The sequence below is a fragment of the Lissotriton vulgaris genome, chromosome 3_1, assembly GCF_964263255.1.
Source record: "Lissotriton vulgaris chromosome 3_1, aLisVul1.2, whole genome shotgun sequence".
Classification (NCBI taxonomy): domain Eukaryota; kingdom Metazoa; phylum Chordata; class Amphibia; order Caudata; family Salamandridae; genus Lissotriton; species Lissotriton vulgaris.
The window spans coordinates 1,110,753,895-1,110,775,123 of NC_141689.1; the positions used below are offsets into that span (position 1 = coordinate 1,110,753,895).

A 21,229-nucleotide genomic window follows, 5' to 3' on the forward strand; every position below is an offset into this window, starting at 1 on the left:
GATAAGGGTATCTTTGTTTTTCAAAGTGTTCATGGCTTTTTTCTCATCCAATGACAAATTATAAGGACTATAATGCCTGGTGTTTTCGAGTAGCGACAGGTTTTTAAGTACCTTTTTTTCTAAAGTTACAGTTTCGCCTGGGATCATATTGGCAGAAGAGAAAAAGGTGCATGGAGGGCGTAGTGGTGTGTTGGAGGTAATGGCTGGTGAGGGATTGAGAAGAAAATAAGCGTGTAAGCAAATGTGTCGGAAGAACCTGAGTAGCTTTGTCTGTATGTAACCTTTGGGTACAAGGATGGACAGAGCCAAGACTATGATATGGGCAAGGTTTGTTTATTAGCAGCACAACAGTCCATTCAATAAAGAAAAGGGGCACACAGTGGCTATCCTGGGGGCTGTCCTGGGGGCTTCGGTCTCCGCCGTGGCTCTCTCCCTGTATTCCGTCTTCCAGCTCTCCCACCATAAAGCACAAAAGAAAACAAACGTGGCTGTTAATACACAGCACTTAGAAGCAATCGATATGGGAGGGGGAGTGAGGGAGTACGTTTTGTGACTTGCACAGACACCACCACCAATGCTCAAGACACCCGAGAGTGCAGTGCAAACAGAGGCTTCACACGGTCTGTCGCCTCCCTCCTACCCGGTCCCTCCCCGCTTGAACCTGAGCAAGGTACGCAAACGGTCACGCACCTGAGTTAGCCACGCGTCCTCCTGCGCGTGGCTGGGCGATGGGCGGTATCGTTGGCCTCCTGGCTTTCCCGGGTCGTCCTCTGCTCGCTGCTGTCCTCGCTCGGGGGTGACCTCCTGCTCCGCCGTGTCGTCGTGGTTCCTCCGGACCTTCATTCGGCGGACCCGCTGCAATTCCCGGATCCTCTCGGTGGATACCGTTCGCGGAAGCCTCGTTCTCCGGGTTCTCCTCTGCTCCTCTCCTTCCTCCGTTCGTGGCAGCAATCTCCCCGAACAACAGCGAGACGGCGTCTTCCATGTCCGCCTTTCTGTCTCCTGAAGCCGCTCCTGATTGGAGCACATGATTCCACGTCATAGGGGCGGGGCAGGCCGCCTCGTAGACGAAGCAGGAATTAAAGGGGCAAGTCCAGTCCTGTAGGGAAGAGGAAAAGTCTGTTACAGGACTGCAGTCCTCGACCCGCTGACACTGTAGTTCTAGAAAGTTGGGGTGAATGGAAGGAATGAAGGATAACCCTTTACTGAGAAGGGATAGTTCTGAGTCAGCTAGAGTATGCTTTGAGAGGTTGAAAATGGGTATAGTTTGTAGATTCATAGAACCAATTTTGGTATTGGTTACCATTGGTAACATTTCTGGCAAGTTTGGGGCTCGCCCAGGGGGTTGTGCCATTGTTGTTGTTGTTTCACCCGCCCTCCTTTCGAAGGTTCGTTTTGACCCCTGTCTAAAAAAGTTGGGTTAGGCGTGTGATTTGAGGTGCTTGAACCTTCACCATGATCTGAGTTGTTACGTAGAAGGGATTGAGCATAATCTGCTTGTCGTTTTGATTTCCCTGCATTATTTCACGCTTTTAAATCCCCACGCTTTCACTAAGTTTTCATCATCTTCTTAATGATTCAGCACTTTCACTGTGCACAAACATGATAATGTTTTAATTCACGTTGTTGTATACACAACGCTGCTTAAGGATTGTCATCATGGTACTCCATCCTAAAATTCTACCCTTTTGTTTGCCTGTCTTTTCTCCTACTCTCTCAATTGTTTTGCAGGCTTCATGTGCTTCATGCTTGTACTAAAATTGTCCTGATGATGATCCTAATATTGTCATAAAAGGATCGAAACATCTTCGACTTGTTTGAAGACCGTGCACACAATCTTTAATTGATATTCTAGTGTAATGGCTGTCATTTTCATTTTGCCTGTTTAATTGTTCACATTGCAAACAAGCCTTTCTTGTCCTGCCTGAATGTTTTGTTTACTGTATGTGTTTTGTATTGTGTAGGACGCAGGATTGTGTCCCACTTTATTTTGATCTTGTCAGATCTCTAACCTTGTTATTCATTAGATTTCACTTTCCGGCTGGACAGTAGGAATATAGCACTGATTCTAGTCTATTTTGATTGCTTATTTATATTCGTTTTTCACCAAGGACCACTGTTCCTATAACAATTTTTTTTAAAAAGGCCCTGGTAGTACTGTCTGACTACCGGAACACATCTGTGAGCAGAGTAAGATTAGGTGCTGCACATATGGGGTCCGCAGGAGAAGGGTTCCCGAGGGGCCAGCTTAGTGGGCCCTGACAGTATGGACAGAGGGATCCAACTGGGTCCAGGAAGGTGTGGAACTGGAATGTGGCCCTACCTTTGTGGGCCAATGCCATGTTCAATCGCCCCAATCAGGGAAGTTCATCAAGGTATTGATTGATCTCCCTGGCCTTAAGGTTGGTGAGGGTTGTGTTAGTCCTGGCCCATTTTGGAGGCGTATCCCCAAACGACTTGCCTTTTGCCTCCTATCTTTCTGACCCTGCTTTTGTTGGCTATAGGATTCTGGTTACTTTACCACTGCTGATCAGTAGGAAGTGCATAAGCTCTCTGTGTATTGGGATTAGGATTTGTAATTTGGGATTGACATATTGGATTTACTGGTAAGTCCCTAATAAAGTGTACTGAGTGTGCCAGGACCTGTAAATCATATGCTATTAGTGGGCTTGTATCACTGGTTGTGCCACCCACATGAATAGCCCTGTAAATGTGTCTCAGACCTACTACTGAAGTGTCTGCGCATACAGTTTTAAACTGCCATGTTGACCTGGCAGGTGCACCCACTTGTCAAGCCCTGACCTTCCCTTTTTATACACGTAAGGCATCCCTCAGGCAGGCCCAAGGTACCTCCATGGGCAGGGTGCAGTGTATGTGAAAGGTAGGACATGTGTGGGCGTGTTTTACATGTCCAGATAGTGAAATACTGTGCATTTAATTTTTCACTATTGAAAGGCTGTTTGTCCCATAGGTTAACATGGGAGCTGTCTTGTAACATTTTACATGTGCAACTTTCAATTGGGACAAGATGTAGAAATGGAGTTTAGACTCTCTAAACTCAGAATTTAATAACACACCTTTTAGTCAAGGTTTTTTTTTAATTGTGTGTTTGAAAATGCAACTTTTAGAAATAGGGCATTTTCTTGCTTTACCATTCTTTGTCCCTTTGCCTGTTTTTGCATTCACCGTCTGGTTGTGGAGTAACAGGGGCTGGGGATGTGTATTCACTCTAGATAGTCTCAAAAACAGTTCAGGTGTGTCCTGCCTTTCCTAGGTGACTCATAGCCAGGCTGAAGGGAGCTGGCCTGCATTTAGAGTGGTGGGAGGAGTTAAGCTAGCACCTGAATAGGCTGTGTCTCCTTTCCACAATGATGTCTCCACCCCCTGTGGTCAAGCTGGACCAGGGAGGACAGAACTGGTTTGGACTGAGCTCAGAGTCTCTGAAGCAGAGAGAACAATGAGAAAATGGGGTATAAGTACTGGACCTAAAACCCCAAGACCTTAGATTACATCTGGACTCGAGAGGAACTCCTGTCAAGGAAAAGAGCTGAAGATCTGTGAGGAGGTGACTGCCCATTTGCAGTGTGTGACTTTGCTGGGTTGGCCTGCAGTTGCTGCTTATGCCAAGGAGAGGACAAAGACTGGAACTTTGCTGTGAACCTGCTTGTGAAGAATCTCCAAGGGCGTGTGTGTACTTGCTTCCAAGGGCGTGTGTGTGCTTGCTTCCTGTTCTGAAGTCTTAGGGATACAAAGACTTCACCAACAGCTTTTTCGAACTCCACTGATGGGAGTTCTGACCTGCCATGAGGTGCCTATTACAGTTCTGGGTCTCTGGAGGTTGTTTCTGCTACAGGAAGTTACCAAGAACTAAAGTTCTGAAGGAAATTGATGCTTCGCTATCCTATATTTTCTAATGCAGCACCGGGAATTCCCAACGCGAAACCCTGTGTGGCCAAAAATTCGACGTAGCGCCTGCCCGCGGCCCAAGAAACCGCTGCACGTCGAGTCCCATACACCGACGACAAGAAGAATCGGCGCATTGCCGGTTGGCGGCTGGAGAGATCAACGCAGCACCTGGTTCACCATCACTGCATCGCCTCCAGTGTGGCCGGATTGTCTGTGCATCGCACCAGTGTGCCGAACCTGCAGCAACGCTGAGTCTGCAATAAGAACCCGACAATCACCTCCCCACATGGTAAGAAACTGATGCATTACCTCCTAACCAGTAAGGAACCGATACATCACCTCCCCTTAAGCAAGGAACCAAGGCATCACCTTGCCAGTGCGTAAGGAACCAATGCATCACCTTCCCTGCAGCAGTTTTTGCTTGTGATTTTGACGCATTCAAGTACTTTGTGCTGAAAGTGTTTCATCCAGTTGCCTATGGACAGAACTATTTTTACCTTCTAAAAGTCATATTTTGTTCTCTGTATTTTCATTTTTTGGCGTTTTGATCTTGTTTGGTTTAGATACAGATAGTTTGTTTTCCTAAACTAGTGTGGTGTCCATTTGCGGTGTTTTCACTGTATTACTGTTGGTTATATACAAATGCTTTACACATTGCCTCTGTAGTTTAGCCTGACTGCTCTGTGCCAAGCTACCAGAGGGTGAGCACTGGTAAACTTAGGTGTGCACTTAACTCATACTGACTCGAAGGAAGGGTCCCTACTTGGACAGTGTGTATACCACTACCAACTATAGAGACTCCCATTTCTAACAATACGTTTCACATTGAAAGTGCATGCATAGTTATACAGTATTTGATGTTTTGACTTATTTCTTTTTTATCTCCATAGGTTGCTTGAATGTACGTATTTCAGCTGAGTAAGGTATTACATTCATTCCCTCTTAGGGCCCTGAGCAACAAACTCAGGCGTAATGAGTTGATGGGTTGCCACCAGAGACTGGTTTTCGGAACGTTGTTAAAACGCGAAGCATTTGCCAAGACCTATCAACTCACTACGCCCGAGTTTGTTGCTCCTGGACAAAGGGCTATGGAGCCCGAAATGCATTGGAGCGTTTAAGAATGCATTATGAATATAATTATAAAGGAATATGTACATAAATAAGGATACAATGGATATGAATTGAATATCTATCAAGTGTGATGAAATAAAATAAATAAAAAAAACATCAAACATCAACCGTTAAAGGAGTCTATATGTTAGAACCTATGGTGTGCCCAAACACAGGGATGCGCTCACAGTGACAGTGCGCACAACTTTTTAATTCAAGTACTAACACAGCAGGACGTCTCTGTTACCTGTCGGAGCACCCAAGCTTATATAAAATATTGTATACTCAAACAAACACAAGGAAGAACATTTACTTTTGAGGCTGTGCACCTCTCCCACAATTATAAAAGCCTAAAACACAACATAGCAGATCAACATTTTCACTGAAAAGCCGTCCAATGGGTTAATAGGAGTCCTGAGCCCTAAACTCAACATCCACCGACCCCCACTAGCCCTGAACCCTCAGTAAGGGACTCCCATTGATCCTGGATTTATCCTATCCTGTCGTCGGAACTAAGCCCAGCCACACAAGTGGAGTCACTTTTTTATCGGGACCCGTGAAGGAATGCTGGGTTGTTGGAATATTGTGGATCCCTGCAGATTCTGGAAGTTTACGTCCAAAAAATGCAAGAAAAATGTACGATTTCAGGCAAAGTTTGAGGTTTGCATGGACAAGAAACTGCTGTGGGATCCACATGAGGCACACCACTCTGGACTCCTTGGGTGTCTGGTTTTCAGCAATGTCTGAGTTTAGTAGGTTTCCCTGGGTGGCTGCCCAGCCAGGGCTCAAATTCTCCGTGTTTCATTTTGGGGCCTTTGGTGTTGCAGATGTTAGGGTCAGCCACATAAGTGGGGTACCATTCTAATCGGAATAAGTGGGGGAACCCTGGATGGTAGGAAATGTGTAATTCCCCACAGATTCTGGAACTTTCATTCACAGAAATATGAGTAAAGTGATGATTTTATGCAAAGTTTGTGGTTTGCAGGGCATTGGCAGTAAGAAAGCATTATGGGATCCATGCGGTGCACACAAAATTGGAGTCCCCTGGGTGCCTAGATTTTAAAATGGCGGGGTTTAATTGTTTTCCCCGGGTGGCAGAACACAATCCCATATAGTACAAACATTCACTATGGCTAATAGGAGGAAATGTGGATGTACTTCTACTCTTCCACTCCATATGTCAAAACGTAAGTCAAAAGATAAATATTTCCTTTTGTTTGCTTCAAGAATGGGTCTTTGCACCCCACCTGGAGGACAGTAAGACTGTTGAAGTTTTAGGGCAGGGGAATAGTCCCAACACCAGGGAGGTCCACCCACACACAATATATTTTTTCTGCAACAAAAAATCTATCCCTGGTGCTGAGTGAGCTCTCTGCTTCTTCTCCTGCAGGGTAGGGGGGAGGCCGATTGGTAGTGAACACCTGTACCGACCCCTGACAGGAAGACTAATGATGGCCAGGACGAGTCCAGAACAGGCAGGCCTATGCCCAGAGGTGCTACTCCGCCCCCACCCGCCTCCCCCCCAAAAAAATCCCTGGTGTCTGGTGAGCTGTCTGCCTCTCTGGTAAAGGAGCAGATTGGAGTGAATACACCTTTCCAACCCTCAGGATGGGCAGAAAGGATTAGGGCGCTCAGGTGGGGGAAGGACGGACCCATGCCCAAGGTAGCATCCCCTCCCCTCCCCCGAAAACAAATACTATTCTATATTAAAAAACTGTTTACCATTCTGTGAGTGGTCTGTGTGGCCATATTGCATGTAGTAGGCACCACAGAAAATTATGCAGGACCATTCATTTTACATTTGTGGCCAGTCAAATGCCATTTTCAGCAATCAATCAATCAATCAATCAATCATATCACTTGAAAAGCACATTATTTACTCATGAGGGTCTCAAGGCGCTGTGGGTGGAGGTGCTGCTACTGCTCGAAGAGCCAGGACTTGAGGAGTCTTCTGAAGGTCAGTAGGTCTTGGGTCTGCGGTAGGTGGGTGGGGAGGGTGTTTAAGAATCTTGGCGGCGAGGTGGGAGAAAGGTCTGCCGCCGGTGGTCGTTCTTTGGATCCGGGGGACTGCGGCGAGGGCGAGGCCGGTGGAGCAGAGCTGGCGGGTGGGAGTGTAGAAGCTGAGTCGTCTGTTGTGGTATGCTGGTCCGATGTTGTGGAGTGCTTTGTGTGTGTGGGTGAGGAGCTTGAAGGTTATCCTCTGGTTGACGGGGAGCCAGTGCAGGTCTCTCAGGTGGGGTGTGATGTGGCTATGGCTGGGGATGTCGAGGATCAGGGGTGCAGAGGCGTTCTGGATGCGTTGCAGCCGTCGCAGGAGTTTGGTAGAGGCTCCTGCGTAGAGGGTGTTTCCGTAGTCCAGCCTGCTACTGACGAGGGCCTTGGTGACCATTCTTCTCGTTTCGGTGGAGATCCACTTGTAGATCCTACGGAGCATTCAGAGGGTGTTAAAGCAGGAGGAGGAGACGACGTTGACCTGCTTAGTCATGGAGAGGGTGGAGTCGAGGATGACCCCTAGTTAGCATGAGTGGTCCGTGGGTGTTGGAGCTGTTTCCAGTGTGGTTGGCCACCAGGAGTCATCCCAGGCCGAAGGGATGGAACCGAGGATGAGGACCTCTGTCTTATCCGAGTTCAGATTCAGTCGGCTGTTCCTCATCCATTGGGCGACGGCCTTCATTCCTTCGTGGAGGTTGGTTTTGGAGGTGTGAGGGTCTTTGGTAAATGTAAATGTAAATGTAATTTGTACTTGTAAAGCGCACTAATACCCCAACTGGGGTGTCCTGGTGCTGTAACGCATACCGCTGTGGAACCCTTCCTGGCTTTTCCCTGTGAAATGTCCACTCCTGGGCACCCCCAAGGTGAAGCCAGGCATCCCAGCGCTGTTGGGGCCATTGTGGAGATTAAGCAAGCTATTGCCCAGAGTTGCAGAGGGGAATCCATGATTAGAATAGGCACCGAGGCCAGAATTATCAGGTCTGAGGAAATTGAGCCCAAGACCTGCTGAGGCGGGAATTGAACCCTGGTCCCGGGCCAGACCTCTGCGATGGTCGTGGGGGCGGAGGTCTCAATTGTTGTTGTGGTGGTCGTGGCATTGAAGCTGTCATGGATGTCGGCGATCTTGCGGTGGAAGAAGGTGGCCAGCGAGTTGCACAGGTCTTGCGAAGGTGGGACGTCGTTGGAGCTGGGGTTGGAAAGTTCCTTCACGATGTTGAAGAGCTCTTTGCTGTTGTGTGCGTTGTTATCTAGGCGGTCTTTGAGTGAGGCCTTTTGGCGGATCTGATGAGGTGATGGTGTCTGCGGGTGGCATTCTTGTGGGCTGCGTAGCTGTCCTGTGTTTGTTTGTGGATCCAGTTCTTCTCCAGTTTTCGACATGTTCGTTTGGAGGCCTGGAGGTCTTTGGTGAACCAGGTGGCTTTCTTCCTGTTGGCTGTTGGAGGGTTTCTTGAGCGGGGCGAGGGTGTTGGCGCCGTCGCCAATCCACTGTCTGAAGTTGCTGGCGGCGGTGTTGGGGTTGGTGGGGTCGGTGGGTGGGCTCTGGGCGAGGCTGGGGGTTAGCTGGTCTTCGGTGACTTTGCTCCAGCAGCGGCAAGGCATCTGTTGGGTGGGGTAGTGCATGGTGGGCTTGCGGCAGGCGAAGTGGATGCAGTGATGGTCGGTCTAGTGGAGTTCGGTGGTGTGGTTGAAAGAGACTTTGCAGCTTGCGGAGAAGATGGGGTCAAGCGTGTGGCCGGCGGCGTGGGTGGGTGTTGTCACAAGCTGTCTGAGTCCGAGGTTGGCGAGGTTGTCAATTAGGGTGGTGGAGTTGGCGTTGTTGTTGTCTTGAGGTGGAAGTTCAGGTCCCCGAGGAGGATGTAGTCCGTGGAGGCGAGGGCGTGCGTGCTGATGAAGTCGGCGATGGAGTTGCTGAACTGTGGTCGGGGTCTCCGGGTCTGTAGACTAAGGTTCCTCTGAGGGTGGTGTTAGGGTCGGTGTGGATCTGGAAGTGCAGGTGCTAGGCGGTGCTGAGGGTGTCATTGGTGTTGGTCGAGACTCTGAGGGTGTTCTTGTGGAAGTTGGCGATTCCTCGTCCTACTCCTATGGTGCGATCCCTGTTGGTGATCTTGTAGCCTTCCGGGATGGCTATGGTGATGTCGGTTGCTGAGGCGAGGTTCAGCCAGGTCTCCGTCAGGAAGGCGACGTCTGGGGAGGTTGAGTCAAGAAGGTCCCAGGGTTCAAAGGCGTGTGTGCGGGCAGAGCTTGTGTTGAGGAGGATGCATCTGAGGTAGTTGGGTTCTTTCCTGGGCAGAGGTTTGGCGGGTAGATGCTGGTGAAGCTGCAGGTGAAGGGTCCTTGGGTGCGCTTCGGGGTGGTCCGATAGCAGATGTGTTCTCGTCCGGAGTTGAGTGCGTGGAGGGTGCTGGCATCGTAATGGGGTCAGGCGTTGTGGCATTCACGGGGGCCAGGGGTTTTGGCACTGTGCGCGATCCAGGCGCGGACGGTCTTGCCTTAGGCATGCCTTCCGCGCATCAGCGGCACGCCCGCTGCGTGTGGCCGTACAGCATCCGCCATAAGAAGGGGAGGTGTGAGGGAGGAGCAGCTGGAAGGAAACGATGAATGGGCAAGCGGGGGGGCGGGCCGCAGGGGATGCAGCGACGGGAAGAACGGGAGGAAGGGAAGGCAAAGGGAAAACAGAAGGCAAAGGACAAGGAATAACAGGAGGGAAAAACGGTCACAGAAACAAGTAAACAAACTACAAATACAATACTGTTACAGATAGGCAAACCTACGGCGAGCGGGGGCGGGCCGCAGGGGGTGCAGCTGCGGGGAGAACGGGTGAAAGGGAAGCAGAGGACACAAAGGCAAGAAATAGCAGGGATAAGAATGGTCACAGAGCAAGTAAGCAAAATGCAATACAATTACAGAAAGGCAGAAGGGCACAGAAATAACAGGAGGGGGAAAAACTGTCACATTAAAGTAAACAAAATACAGAATACAATGAAATTACTGAAAGGCAAACCTACGGCCTACCACTTACCACCAGGGATGAGGCGCAGGTGGTAGCTACACCACTCACAAGACGTTCCTGATGGGTGAGCAAGTGGAGGAACTACTTTGAAGAAGGCTACTTACCTTTACCTTCTTTATGGGGGGAGATTGCAGAGGAAGGCGGTTGGGATTTCTGCTGCTCTTTTAAAAGAAATATTGTTGCTACCCCTTTCTAAACCATCCCTTTATGTAGTTTGATTAATTTTTGATTGTCCCAAAGTCTATTACTTGTGGGGTGGACGATTAAATGGCCACTGTGATGGATCACAGTTTGGATACAGAAACCAGATTCATCCTTGTCGGACGTTTTACCTTCTAACTTAGTCTCTGAAATGGAAGTTAAAAATCCTCAGCGGGGCAAGGCAGCAGGCTGTGGCTTAGATGAGCTCTCTGAGGCCAGATATCTGTTGGTCAACGTCCAGATGAAGTTGTTGACTTTTGATGGGAAAGTTCAGAGTGGGACACATTCAAAATTTGTACCCAAGAAAACTCCACTGCCAACAGGATACTTTTGGCGACATTGCCTAGTGAAGATTTCGGCCTTCAGACTTAGTCACTTTTTCGAGCTCAGATATCTCCAGTAGGGCAAAGCCGAAAGCTGAACAAGGTCGAACAAGGCTCCATGAGGCCAGGTAGCTTCTCCTCGACATCCCACTGAAACAGGCTTGTTGCTGCTGAAAAGTTCAGCGCAGGACCAACCTGAATCTTTGGCCCAGTGTCAACACACTCCTCTCTCATTGGGTTTGGCTCCTGGCTGACTACTGGGACAAAGGATGTGGCAAGCACAGGTGTTAGTTGTATCTTCCTGTGGCAGGGTAGGCCTTTTGAAGTTAAATACGTTCCTTGGCACTGCCTGTCTGAGGAACTGAACACCTCCCTACACCCAACGCCTTTGTCTCAACTCTGGTAGCAAATTCATAACTCGTCAGTGATGCATCAGTACGGCTCAAGGATACCCTCCTCAGCAGAGAAGATGTGTCAGTTCCGCTGGTAAGCACCTCAGACCCACTTCCCAGCAATGACTGAGGTTGCATCAATTAGAAGGGTAGACTCACAGATGAATCCAAGTGCAAACACAAGGTTGTTGGAAGCCTGTTATTTTCCTGAGGCTTCAGATCAGGAGGCCAGCCAACTGGCCCTTGAAGTCACTCTGAGATGCAGTTCCAGTCTTCTCACCCAGGCAAGGAGGGCAGCATGTAGCAACTCAGCACAGCAGGGCAGCAGTTCTTCCAGAATAGCAGTCCAGCAGAGTGACACTTCTTCAGCAGTGCAGCGATCCTACCTGGCAGACTATTCAAAGGTCCAGAAGTATACTGAAGTGGTGGTGTTTGAGGTCTAGTACTGATACCCAGTAGTGCCTTTGAAGGGAAGGAGACTTTAAAGACAAGTCTTGGAAGTGCACAGATGTCCTGCCCTGTCAGCCCTGCCTCCACACTAATTACAGGGGGCAGGCAGCCCTTTTTGTGGGTTTAGGACACAGCCTATTTAGGTATAAGTAAGGCTGGGTGATGCTCCTCCCTTTCATAATGTCAGGATAGCCCACTCAGTCACACCTAAGCTACTGTTGTGTGTGGCTGTCTAGATGGAATACACAAAGCCCAACTGTCAACTACTCCCAGTCATGTGACCAGAGACAGGCTTTAGGTACCAAATAGCCATGGCAAGAAAATGACAACTTTCTAAAAATGGCATGTTCAGAATTATAATTTAAAATCTGACTTCACCATGGAATTATGATTTTAAATTAGAAATCTAGAGACATCAAACATAGACCAATGATATCTTCCGATCTGGAAATTGCGCTTATGAAATGTAATAAGGTAATCCCAATGTTATCTTATGGGAGATATAGGCCTTGCGGTAGCGAAAAACTAATTTTAGAGTTTTTAAATACCAGGACATGTAAAACTTAACAGTGCATGGCCTGCTTTTTAAATACACTGCACACTGTCTCTGGGCTGTCCAGGTCCTGCCCTATGAGTGACTTATATGTAATAAAAAGGAAGGTTTTGACCTGACAAGAGGTTTAACTTGCCATGGTGGTTTAAAACTGCATACACAGGCTGTGCAATGGCAGGCTTGAGACATGTTTAAAGTGCTACTTAATTGGGGGCACAATCAGTGCTGCAGGCCCACTATCAGCATTTAATTGACAAGCCCTGGGCACATGAAGTGCACTCTACAAGGGACTTCTAGAAAAATATTAAATATGCCAATTATGGTTATGCCATTCAAAACATGTTTAGGGGAGTGTGCACACGCACTTTAGCACTTGTTAGCAGTGGTAAACTGCATAGAGTCATAAGGCCAACAGAAGCAAAAATCCAGGAAAATGTGAGGCAACCAGGCAAAACGCTTGGGAGAAGACCACCCTAAGGCTGTCAGGTCTAACATTGAGGTTGGTTTTACTAATAAGAATGCATTTCTACCAAAACAAACCCCTTTTAACAACTTTAGGATAATGAAAGACTCGGGCAAAACATAACATCCTAACATATACCATGCAGTTTGCATGCAGCTCTTTGGTGACAGTTAATAGGTCACTGCTCTGTATTAGGTTTGTTACTTATGCACTGCAAGTAATAAAAGGATCTCTGTGACAAAAGCAGCGACCTACTGAGATATCCACATAAAATACAATTCGGAGATCTGCATATTATATGTTATTTGCAGGCCTAGTAAACCTTTATGCTGATTTATTACCAGTCAAAACTGCCACTAGACAAAATTCCAATCTCTCGCCAGCAGGAACATTCATCATCAGAGTTATCTTGACATTTTTACTTTTGCCTGACAACTGCTGGACACACAAGTCCCTCTACCGCAGGTGCTTTCAAACATAAGTTATTTCTAAAAACAGAGCCCCCGAACTCAGCACCAGGTGTGGCTGCACCGGTCGCACTTCCCTAAAGCTGGCTCTGATCTCAGTACACAGAATCAAAAAACATCCACTGGGGGAATGGACACAGACTGATTTGCATATAGCCATGTCTGAACTGGGGTGGCAGAGTGGGCTAAAGAACGGTGATGGATTAAACCCAGATCTTTTAACTGGGTGTGAGTGTTTGATTGATTCAGATGCTCCGTCCATCACCACCCCCTTTTGTACCGCTTTTGGCCGCCATAAGTGTGGCAGGGTATGCTCAGACGTGAGTCCCTTGCTCACTTTTCCACTGGATTCAAGCAAGCCGGGCTGAAGACTGCTGGAATGCCAGAAACCGGTCCTCGGTAGCTTGTTCACGGTCAAGGGAAGACATGGCTTGGCAGTTCGGGCTGGACTGTTCCCATGAGGCACAGGGTCAGACTGATTTGCATGTAGCCATGTCTGAACTGGGGTGGCAGAGTGGGCTAAAGAACGGTGATGGATTAAACCCAGATCTTTTGACTGGGTGTGAGTGTTTGATTGATTCAGATGCTCCGTCCATCACCACCCCCTTTTGTACCGCTTTTGGCCGCCATAAGTGTGGCAGGGTATGCTCAGACGTGAGTCCCTTGCTCACTTTTCCACTGGATTCAAGCAAACCGGGCTGAAGACTGCTGGAATGCCAGAAACCGGTCCTCGGTAGCTTGTTCGCGGTCAAGGGAAGACATGGCTTGGCAGTTCGGGCTGGACTGTTCCCATGAGGCACAGGGTCAGACTGATTTGCATGTAGCCATGTCTGAACTGGGGTGGCAGAGTGGGCTAAAGAACGGTGATGGATTAAACCCAGATCTTTTGACTGGGTGTGAGTGTTTGATTGATTCAGATGCTCCGTCCATCACCACCCCCTTTTGTACCGTTTACTGGATTTGCGGCTTCAGAGATGTCTACTCTGGATAGATATCTCCCGGCACCGTAAATGGACTTACTTACACCTGTTAGGAATCCGTTTGTGAATTCCTGGCAGATGTAGAAAATATTAATTTGGTAATAAACATACGTTTAACATAAATACGAAGGCCTTGAAATGACAAACAAGATGTAGAAGGAAGTCAACATATTAAACTTTAGTGTGCTAAGAGGGGCCAATTGGCGACGGATGCTTTTTTGTTTTTTCTAAATGGCTTCTATATAGAAACCCAGCCTTTTTGACATATATTAATCCTTCCCTACCAGGTTGCTGTCCCTGGTGTATAGGGCATTCCCCGGCAAACTGAACGCATGTTATCAGCCTATGCTGATCCATACAGGGAATCTGGATTGAAATATTTCAGTATCTTGTAGGTGTTTGGCAGGTCAATCTGGTTCCAACAATTTGGCTGAGAGTCTTGGGGTATGACCCGGTATTGGGCTTGTCCAACAAGTGTGTAAAATTAGTATATATTGCAACAGCCGTAGCTCAATCCCTCCTACTCCAAAATTGACGAACACAGATAATCCCTCCAATGAAGGAGTGGCTACAAAAAATGAGACTAGTAGGAACCAGTAAACAGTTATATGCAATACGAACAGGGGGAGTTAGGAAACTTGAGAAACTCTGGAGACAATCAGCCTGATTCATCAAAGACCCGTTTTGCGAGTCTGTAATAGCGATTCATAAGGAATCGCTATTACAGACTCGCAAAACGGGATTCATGTAGGAATCGCAAAAAAAATGCGATTCCTACACATTCCTTATTTGCGATTAGAAAATTGCTAATCGCAAATAAGGAATAACTTCCCATTCATTCCTATGGGCCAAAAATGCCCATAGGAATGAATGTTTGGCCCATAGGAATGAATGGGGAGTATTCCTTATTGCGATTAGCAATTATCTAATCGCAAATAAGATAGCGATTTAAAGGGTGCCTGTAGCACCCCTTAAATGCAAATTTAAACAGGAGTTGCGCACACACACCAAAGGACATGTGTGTGCGCAACATTCAACTTAGAAAAATGCTTTTAAAAGCATTTTTATAAGCTTTCGCTATTTACCACGAGGTTTGACCTCGCGGTAAGTAGCGGGCCGAAATTGCGAATTCGCAATTCTAAAATGGATGATGAATTGCATTTAAGGAATCTCAAATAGAGATTCCTTAAATGTAATTCCTTGCAAAATAGCGAAATCGCTATTACCGATTTTTGCATTTGGGATGATGAATCCCAAATGCAATATTTGCGCTCGCAAAGGGCCAGATTCTGAGAATCTGGCCCTTTGCGAGCGCAATTCAGCTTCATGAATCTGGCTGAATATTTCCAATCTGAATATGTAGGAGTAGGTTGAAAGGTGTCTGATTAAATAAGTTAAGCTCTACTCCTTACCCTTTTTTCGGTACTATATGAGCTATTTTCCCTCTTTTTATCTGGTGTTAAGTCAACTGCATGTATAGTATTCATATTATTCTATGTTTTGATGATATTCTCTCTCTGTAAGATGTCACACCCCATGTATTTATTGTATTTATATAATATGAAATTATGTTTGTACTGAAGACTTCCATGTGTAATTTATGATGAACATTTACTGTAAATTATATCTATGATATTGCAACACCTGGATCCTAATAAAAAGTAATTTTTTAAAAAACATACTTTTAAAATGAAATGTACCTTCGTCAATAGTGCCATGTGTATCTAAGCACAGCGTTTCCTTCTTTCAAAAGCTACACCACTTGCAACAGGAGCATATCTTATATGCACGGTCCCTCCAGTGACTCTCTATGAACTACCACCAGGTGTCTCGTAGGTCTTTGGGAAAATCTGCGTACTTGCGAATGTCGCATATGTACCTTTTTGGCATTCAGGATAGCAAACAACGTTCTCTTCACATTTCTTTTTATTCTCCACTTTCTAGGATTGTTGGAAATAAACTTTGCAAAGATGATGCTGCTAAGCTCAGAGCAAACCCTAGAGGAAGTGTTATTATCTCTGGCTTCAACGACGACAGGGATTTTTGGCAGGAATGGTGCGACTGGATATTTCAGAGATGCGAAGCCTGCAGCGACGAGAAGCTTGTCTCCTTCCTCTCAAAAGTATGTCGAGGCGTGAGCTTGAGCCGGAGCGAGGACCAAGACCCCAAATGGATGCTTGAGTGGTATATCCAAGTAGCCAAGCTGCTAAATGAGAGAATAAAAAAGTGCAACGTGGACAACATAAAAAGAAGAATGCGCACTCTCCAGGAGACCTTCAGCTCGCAGCTGGCGCGTGGCGAAAAACACCCAGGTGTTGGTTGATGTAATAATGGAAGAGCCCATTACTGGCTTGGGGGTTGCCTCAGACCTCTAGAAAATACCTACACCATCAAAGGCTGACGACCCTTATTGTGCTATCTTTGGATGCCATGACAAAGACAGCCTGAGGTGAAGGAATGCCAAACTCAAACAAGTTAATCAGATTATGCTGTGGGTGCCGGCACCGAAATAAAATAATAAAATATGATGGAAAAAAGATTACAAATATCATAATCAATTTGTCGAACAGTCATGCAGATCGAGCTGTTTGCAGCAGGAATGTTTGTATCTTTGCAAATCTGGTTTTATCGTTCTCTTTCCTCTCCACTCGCATTCCTGAGAGGAATCATACACTGACTGACGTGCAAGCAGCTTTTTTTGAATGTTAAATATTTATGTGGTGTTTCTTTAAAAAAAAATTAAAATGTCTTCTTTTCACTCTTTGCTGATTTACAACTTTTTTTTCATTTCATTTCGCATCGTCATCGTCCCTCGAAATCCCCTCCCAGCAGGCTTCACCGCTCTTACCTGCACGGGCCGCGGCTGTTTTACCCCAAACTGTTCTTTCATTATAGCAAATCCATAGGGTTAGGTAAAATGTACATTTGAATGTTTCCCCCTTTTTATCTTCAAAGGGCTATTGTTTGTGATATGAAGAAATCCTTCTCCCTACACTATTGAAAATGTGGGTCTCTGGGGGACTCACATCAACATTATTAAAATAAGAGTTTAAAAGTGCAGAAGATGTGGGCAGATGATTGGAAATGTTTCTGAATAGCTTTAAAGTCATGGCTTTCTAGATGCTCCATTCGTTTCCGCTGCCTACTCAAATTATAGGACCTGATTATGAGCTAAGCCGCTATTTATTTATGGGCCCTGATAGAAAACGATACCATGGGATACGTTAATGGGATGCAATAAATAACACCTATTACGAGTTCATGGGCCCAACGAAGAACTGCCCTATGATGAAGCATGACACCCCCCGGGGTGTGTGAGGGCCCTTGCTCCTTATAGGAGCTACCCCCTTTCCCATTTGGTTCTCTAACCCAGCTTCTTTTTTTCTGTTAGGAACATCCCACCTCGTGATTTACAGTTCAGACCTTGGGGCTTGTGTGCTGGTACCAACTAACTAGTAGCAGGGGGTCGGAAACGGAAAAAGGATATGTGTCTGTTGGCAATTAATTTAACTGTGACAGTTTAGATAACGAAATCAATCACTGGGTACTCTCTTGGTGCATAGAGATATCCCCATCAGAATCCCGACCTGTACCGCCCTACATCATTTGGGAACCATTCACATAGCAAATGGGAAAACGTTCCCAATGGAAGATTTGGCCAGATTTAGCCGAATCTACCATCTAAGTCCCAATGTATGTATGATATTAAATCGGTATCAGGTGGTAACTGAGTAGCAGTGCTAAATAGTGAAAATCAAAAGTGTTGAAAGTGAAAAGGTATAAAATTGGGTAAGAAGGAGGAAAATTATTTTAATAGGCACCTCCCTTTTCCCAACGATAAAAAACAGTGCAAAAGGTAGTATTAACAAATAACTACCCAGATGTAAGTAATGGTCGACATGTTTCTGCAGTTTACCTTGGGCCCATAGGTCACCTACTGCTTCATCAGGACCTAGTATGCTACTGCTAAGTGTTGTGAACAAACATAAATGTGAAGTAACATAGTAATTGTCACCTGGAATTCTCCTGTTTTCAAAATCCCGGAGTGTAGCAAGTTGACAGACCCACACATACATAGAAAAAAGAAAATATATGTACATATCATTAGTGATATCTTTATATCATCATATGCCTGCTAGTTTGGTTTGAAAAGTCAGGAATGTATACTGCAAAGTATCATGTTACGTATAATTGGTATATCATGAGAGCGATATCTCTGAGGTATAAAGAAATTAGAAATTTTCACTCACCCAAATTGTAGGAGAATGTAGCCCCACCTCACCTGGCTACAGCGCAGGTAAAACGGAGCACCGCTCTATACAGGCAAAACAGAAGAAAAGAAGTCAGAGGAAGCACTAAGAGGTTGAGCTTGTGTGCTGGACCTTTATTTGCCCCCGGTCCCCCCTTGTTGATGTGTTACAGTTTGACTATGGTCACATGCCTGTAACATCTCAAGGTGTTTAATGGATCTCCTTTTACATGTGCAAAATTCTGAATGAGTTTTGTTCAAGGGAGACTGGTTTGTGTAGAAAATATCTCACAGACACTCTCCTTGAGCTAGTCTCCTCCTGGTATCTCGTATAACTTTTTTGTGTGAAGTATACCCTCAAGGAGAACACCTACTCAGGATACAGACAAAGAGTATTCCACGTAATAAGGATAATTTTCCAAAAAGTAGTTGTATTTCACAAAAAATGCAAATTTTGCTCCGCACTAATTTCCATTCACATACATGAAAAGATATGTTAATTTGCATACATGTAAAGCTTTGCCAGCGCCTCCATGTAGCTGTTGGAAGCCCTAGGTGACAATGCAGATAAATGGGGAACACAAAGCCGTATACTAAGCTACTTGGGAGGAACATAGATTTCTTGTGTCTGCGATAAAAACTGTTTCCGGGCACCATTAGAGATCCTGCCCAACTTGTGGATCATTCCCAGCACTGTTGACTTTTTTGAAGTGGTCTGTTAGCCTTTGTGTGATATTGAAATCATGATAAACTTGTTGCATTGATACATTTTTGGCCAAATCCCACAACACACGTTCCAAACTAAGACTGTCGGGTCATACTGGCACTAGACATTGTGGAGGACCTTTTCATTTAAGGACGTTTGAGTGATTTTGTTTGAATGGACCAGAGATATGTTGGAATATCACAATTGCTAACCTAGATGTCCCTAAGTGTTGCCAAAGAGTGCCTTACCTTGTACGTGCTATTTCAAAGGATAAACTGATTATAAAAATGTTGACTTAAATGTTTGTATCTTGATATGAAACCTTTTCCAGGCGTTGAACTTCGAAGAAAGTTTCATAGGAGCCATATGTGACCTTAGATCAGGATTGTGAGACGAGAGTGATGTTTGTTATTTTAAGATGTAAGGGTTAAAATAATCAGTTGTTGTACATGTCACTTCCTGGAGTATGATTTGTGGTGTCCTAACTATATATCCTGCAACCTTGGATTAACAGTTAAGGGTAAGAAGCGCAACAGCTATGACCATTTGCAACACTCTTCCTGCTCCTCACTGTCTCCTCCACTGCGTATGGCACTCTCCGAGCTGGGCTTTAAATGGTAACTTTTTCAGCTAACTTGGTCCCTGTGTCTGGCCCGCGCTCCATTGTGGTTGGCCTGAACTTGTGACTTTCATCCGATTCTTGCACGACCAGATTACTATGAGTGATGCGTTGTGCTTTTAGGTGCTATACTTACCTTAAACCTTTTCTACTGAATGAATTCTTGTTGTTGAAATGCATTACAATTTACTTTATTTTTCTAAATTGGTGTGGGATTTTTCTGATGATGTGGTTTCACTTTATTACTGTTCATGTGCTGTATAAATCGTTTACACATTGGCTCTAAGTTAAGCCTCCAAGCCCGTTGGAGGTTTGGCCATTCGATCATCTGCCCGATTAAGATTGAGTCATCAAATAGCCAGTTTTCACAGTCTCGCTGGGTTGAACCTGGTGGTAGGGGGCAATGAAAACAGCAAATTGACCTCCACACCATGGGAGACAACTTCCATGGTGAGGGGCCATTTAGTTGTAAGATTCTCTTTTTGAAAATACGAGAACATATGAAAAGTTTGAGGACAGTGCTGCTATGTTTACAGAGCTGTCGGTCGAACATTTAGTACATTGACAGGCTAATGTTGAGATGTACGCTGGACTTGCAGATATCTTTAAATTTGGTGGCTAGAGGACCCTCGGTATAGCAGGAGTAAAGTACTCTGCCATACTGATGTTTTATCCTCCGTCTGCCAAACTCTAAAACAGGCCCTAAATGCCGGGACGTCTAAAGGCTTATTCCAATTTTGCCCCATGTCATAATCAACTGTTTATAAGTGTTAATAAAAAATACTCCAAGCAAAAAGAAATAATGACAACTGGCACCCTTTAGTGATATTGCTAAATCTATACATACATTTTGCACAAGGAGTGCATGTACCCTGAAACGTGCAAGGCCTCAGGCATTTTGTCTCCTCTTGACGACCCATGGGGGTTCAATGAGTAATCTGACGCATGCTTCTCCCCACCTTACCGACCACCTGAATATCTAACAAAAAACATAGGGGCATATTACCAACAACTAGCGAAAATTATCGCTAAATGGGCTTAGCGACAATTTTCCTATCGCCAAGCATCGCCGGATTTTATCGCTGAGATAACGTGCTATTAGCAACGTTTATCTCTAAAGTGATAAAATACCTGGCGATAGCAGCGAAATGTGTGAATATCACTGAGAATCCAGCGATATTCACGCATTAGCGACAAAATGCTCTTAGCCATGTTATCCACCTCCCATTGGATAACATGGCTAAGAACTGGTCTGGGCAGGTGTTAGTATTTGGAGATATTCGCGCTTAGTGCCAATATTTCCATCGCTACACCTGCCTTGCTAAGAGGCGATAGCGATGTTAGCGACTGCTTTCAGTGGCTAACAGGTTGGGTACGCCCACTTTGCATGTCATCAGCGATAAATATCGCTGACATGCAAAGCGGGCCCCAAACCGCTCGCTATCGCCTACAATGTCGCTAACTGCTGTTAGCGACAGCTTGCTAATAGGGCAATAGAATTTTCGCCGCTTAGCGGGCGAAAATTGCCTATCGCCCCCTTGATAATATGCCCCATAGTTATCGAACAGACTGAGATGGAGGGTTTTCTGCTCGTTTCCTGTGTAATGTATTGTGGGGTGGAATTAAACTCTTCTCAATATGTATACTCAATCATTTTACAAAATCCAGAGCCATACACTGTCATTGCACATTTTATTGATGCTGATTTGTATTTCGTGTTTTCATAGAAAATACACATTTTGAGATTAGAAAAAATGTCCACTGGTTAGAGAGTTCAGAAGACTAGATTTTCGTTTTGTTTTCTTTGA

At 45.7% G+C, this 21,229-nt stretch overlaps 1 protein-coding gene across 1 annotated transcript in view; it reads left to right on the forward strand.

The window, feature by feature from the left end:
* LOC147727508 (NACHT, LRR and PYD domains-containing protein 12-like) overlaps positions 1–16,607 on the forward strand; it is a 510,438-nt gene extending 493,831 nt beyond the window's left edge. The window contains exon 7 of the mRNA XM_086963128.1: positions 15,792–16,607. Within this exon, the coding sequence (XP_086819254.1) occupies positions 15,792–16,170 (379 nt within the window). The 3' untranslated portion in view covers positions 16,171–16,607. The remainder of the gene's footprint in view (positions 1–15,791) is intronic.
* The last annotated feature ends 4,622 nt before the right edge of the window (positions 16,608–21,229 follow it).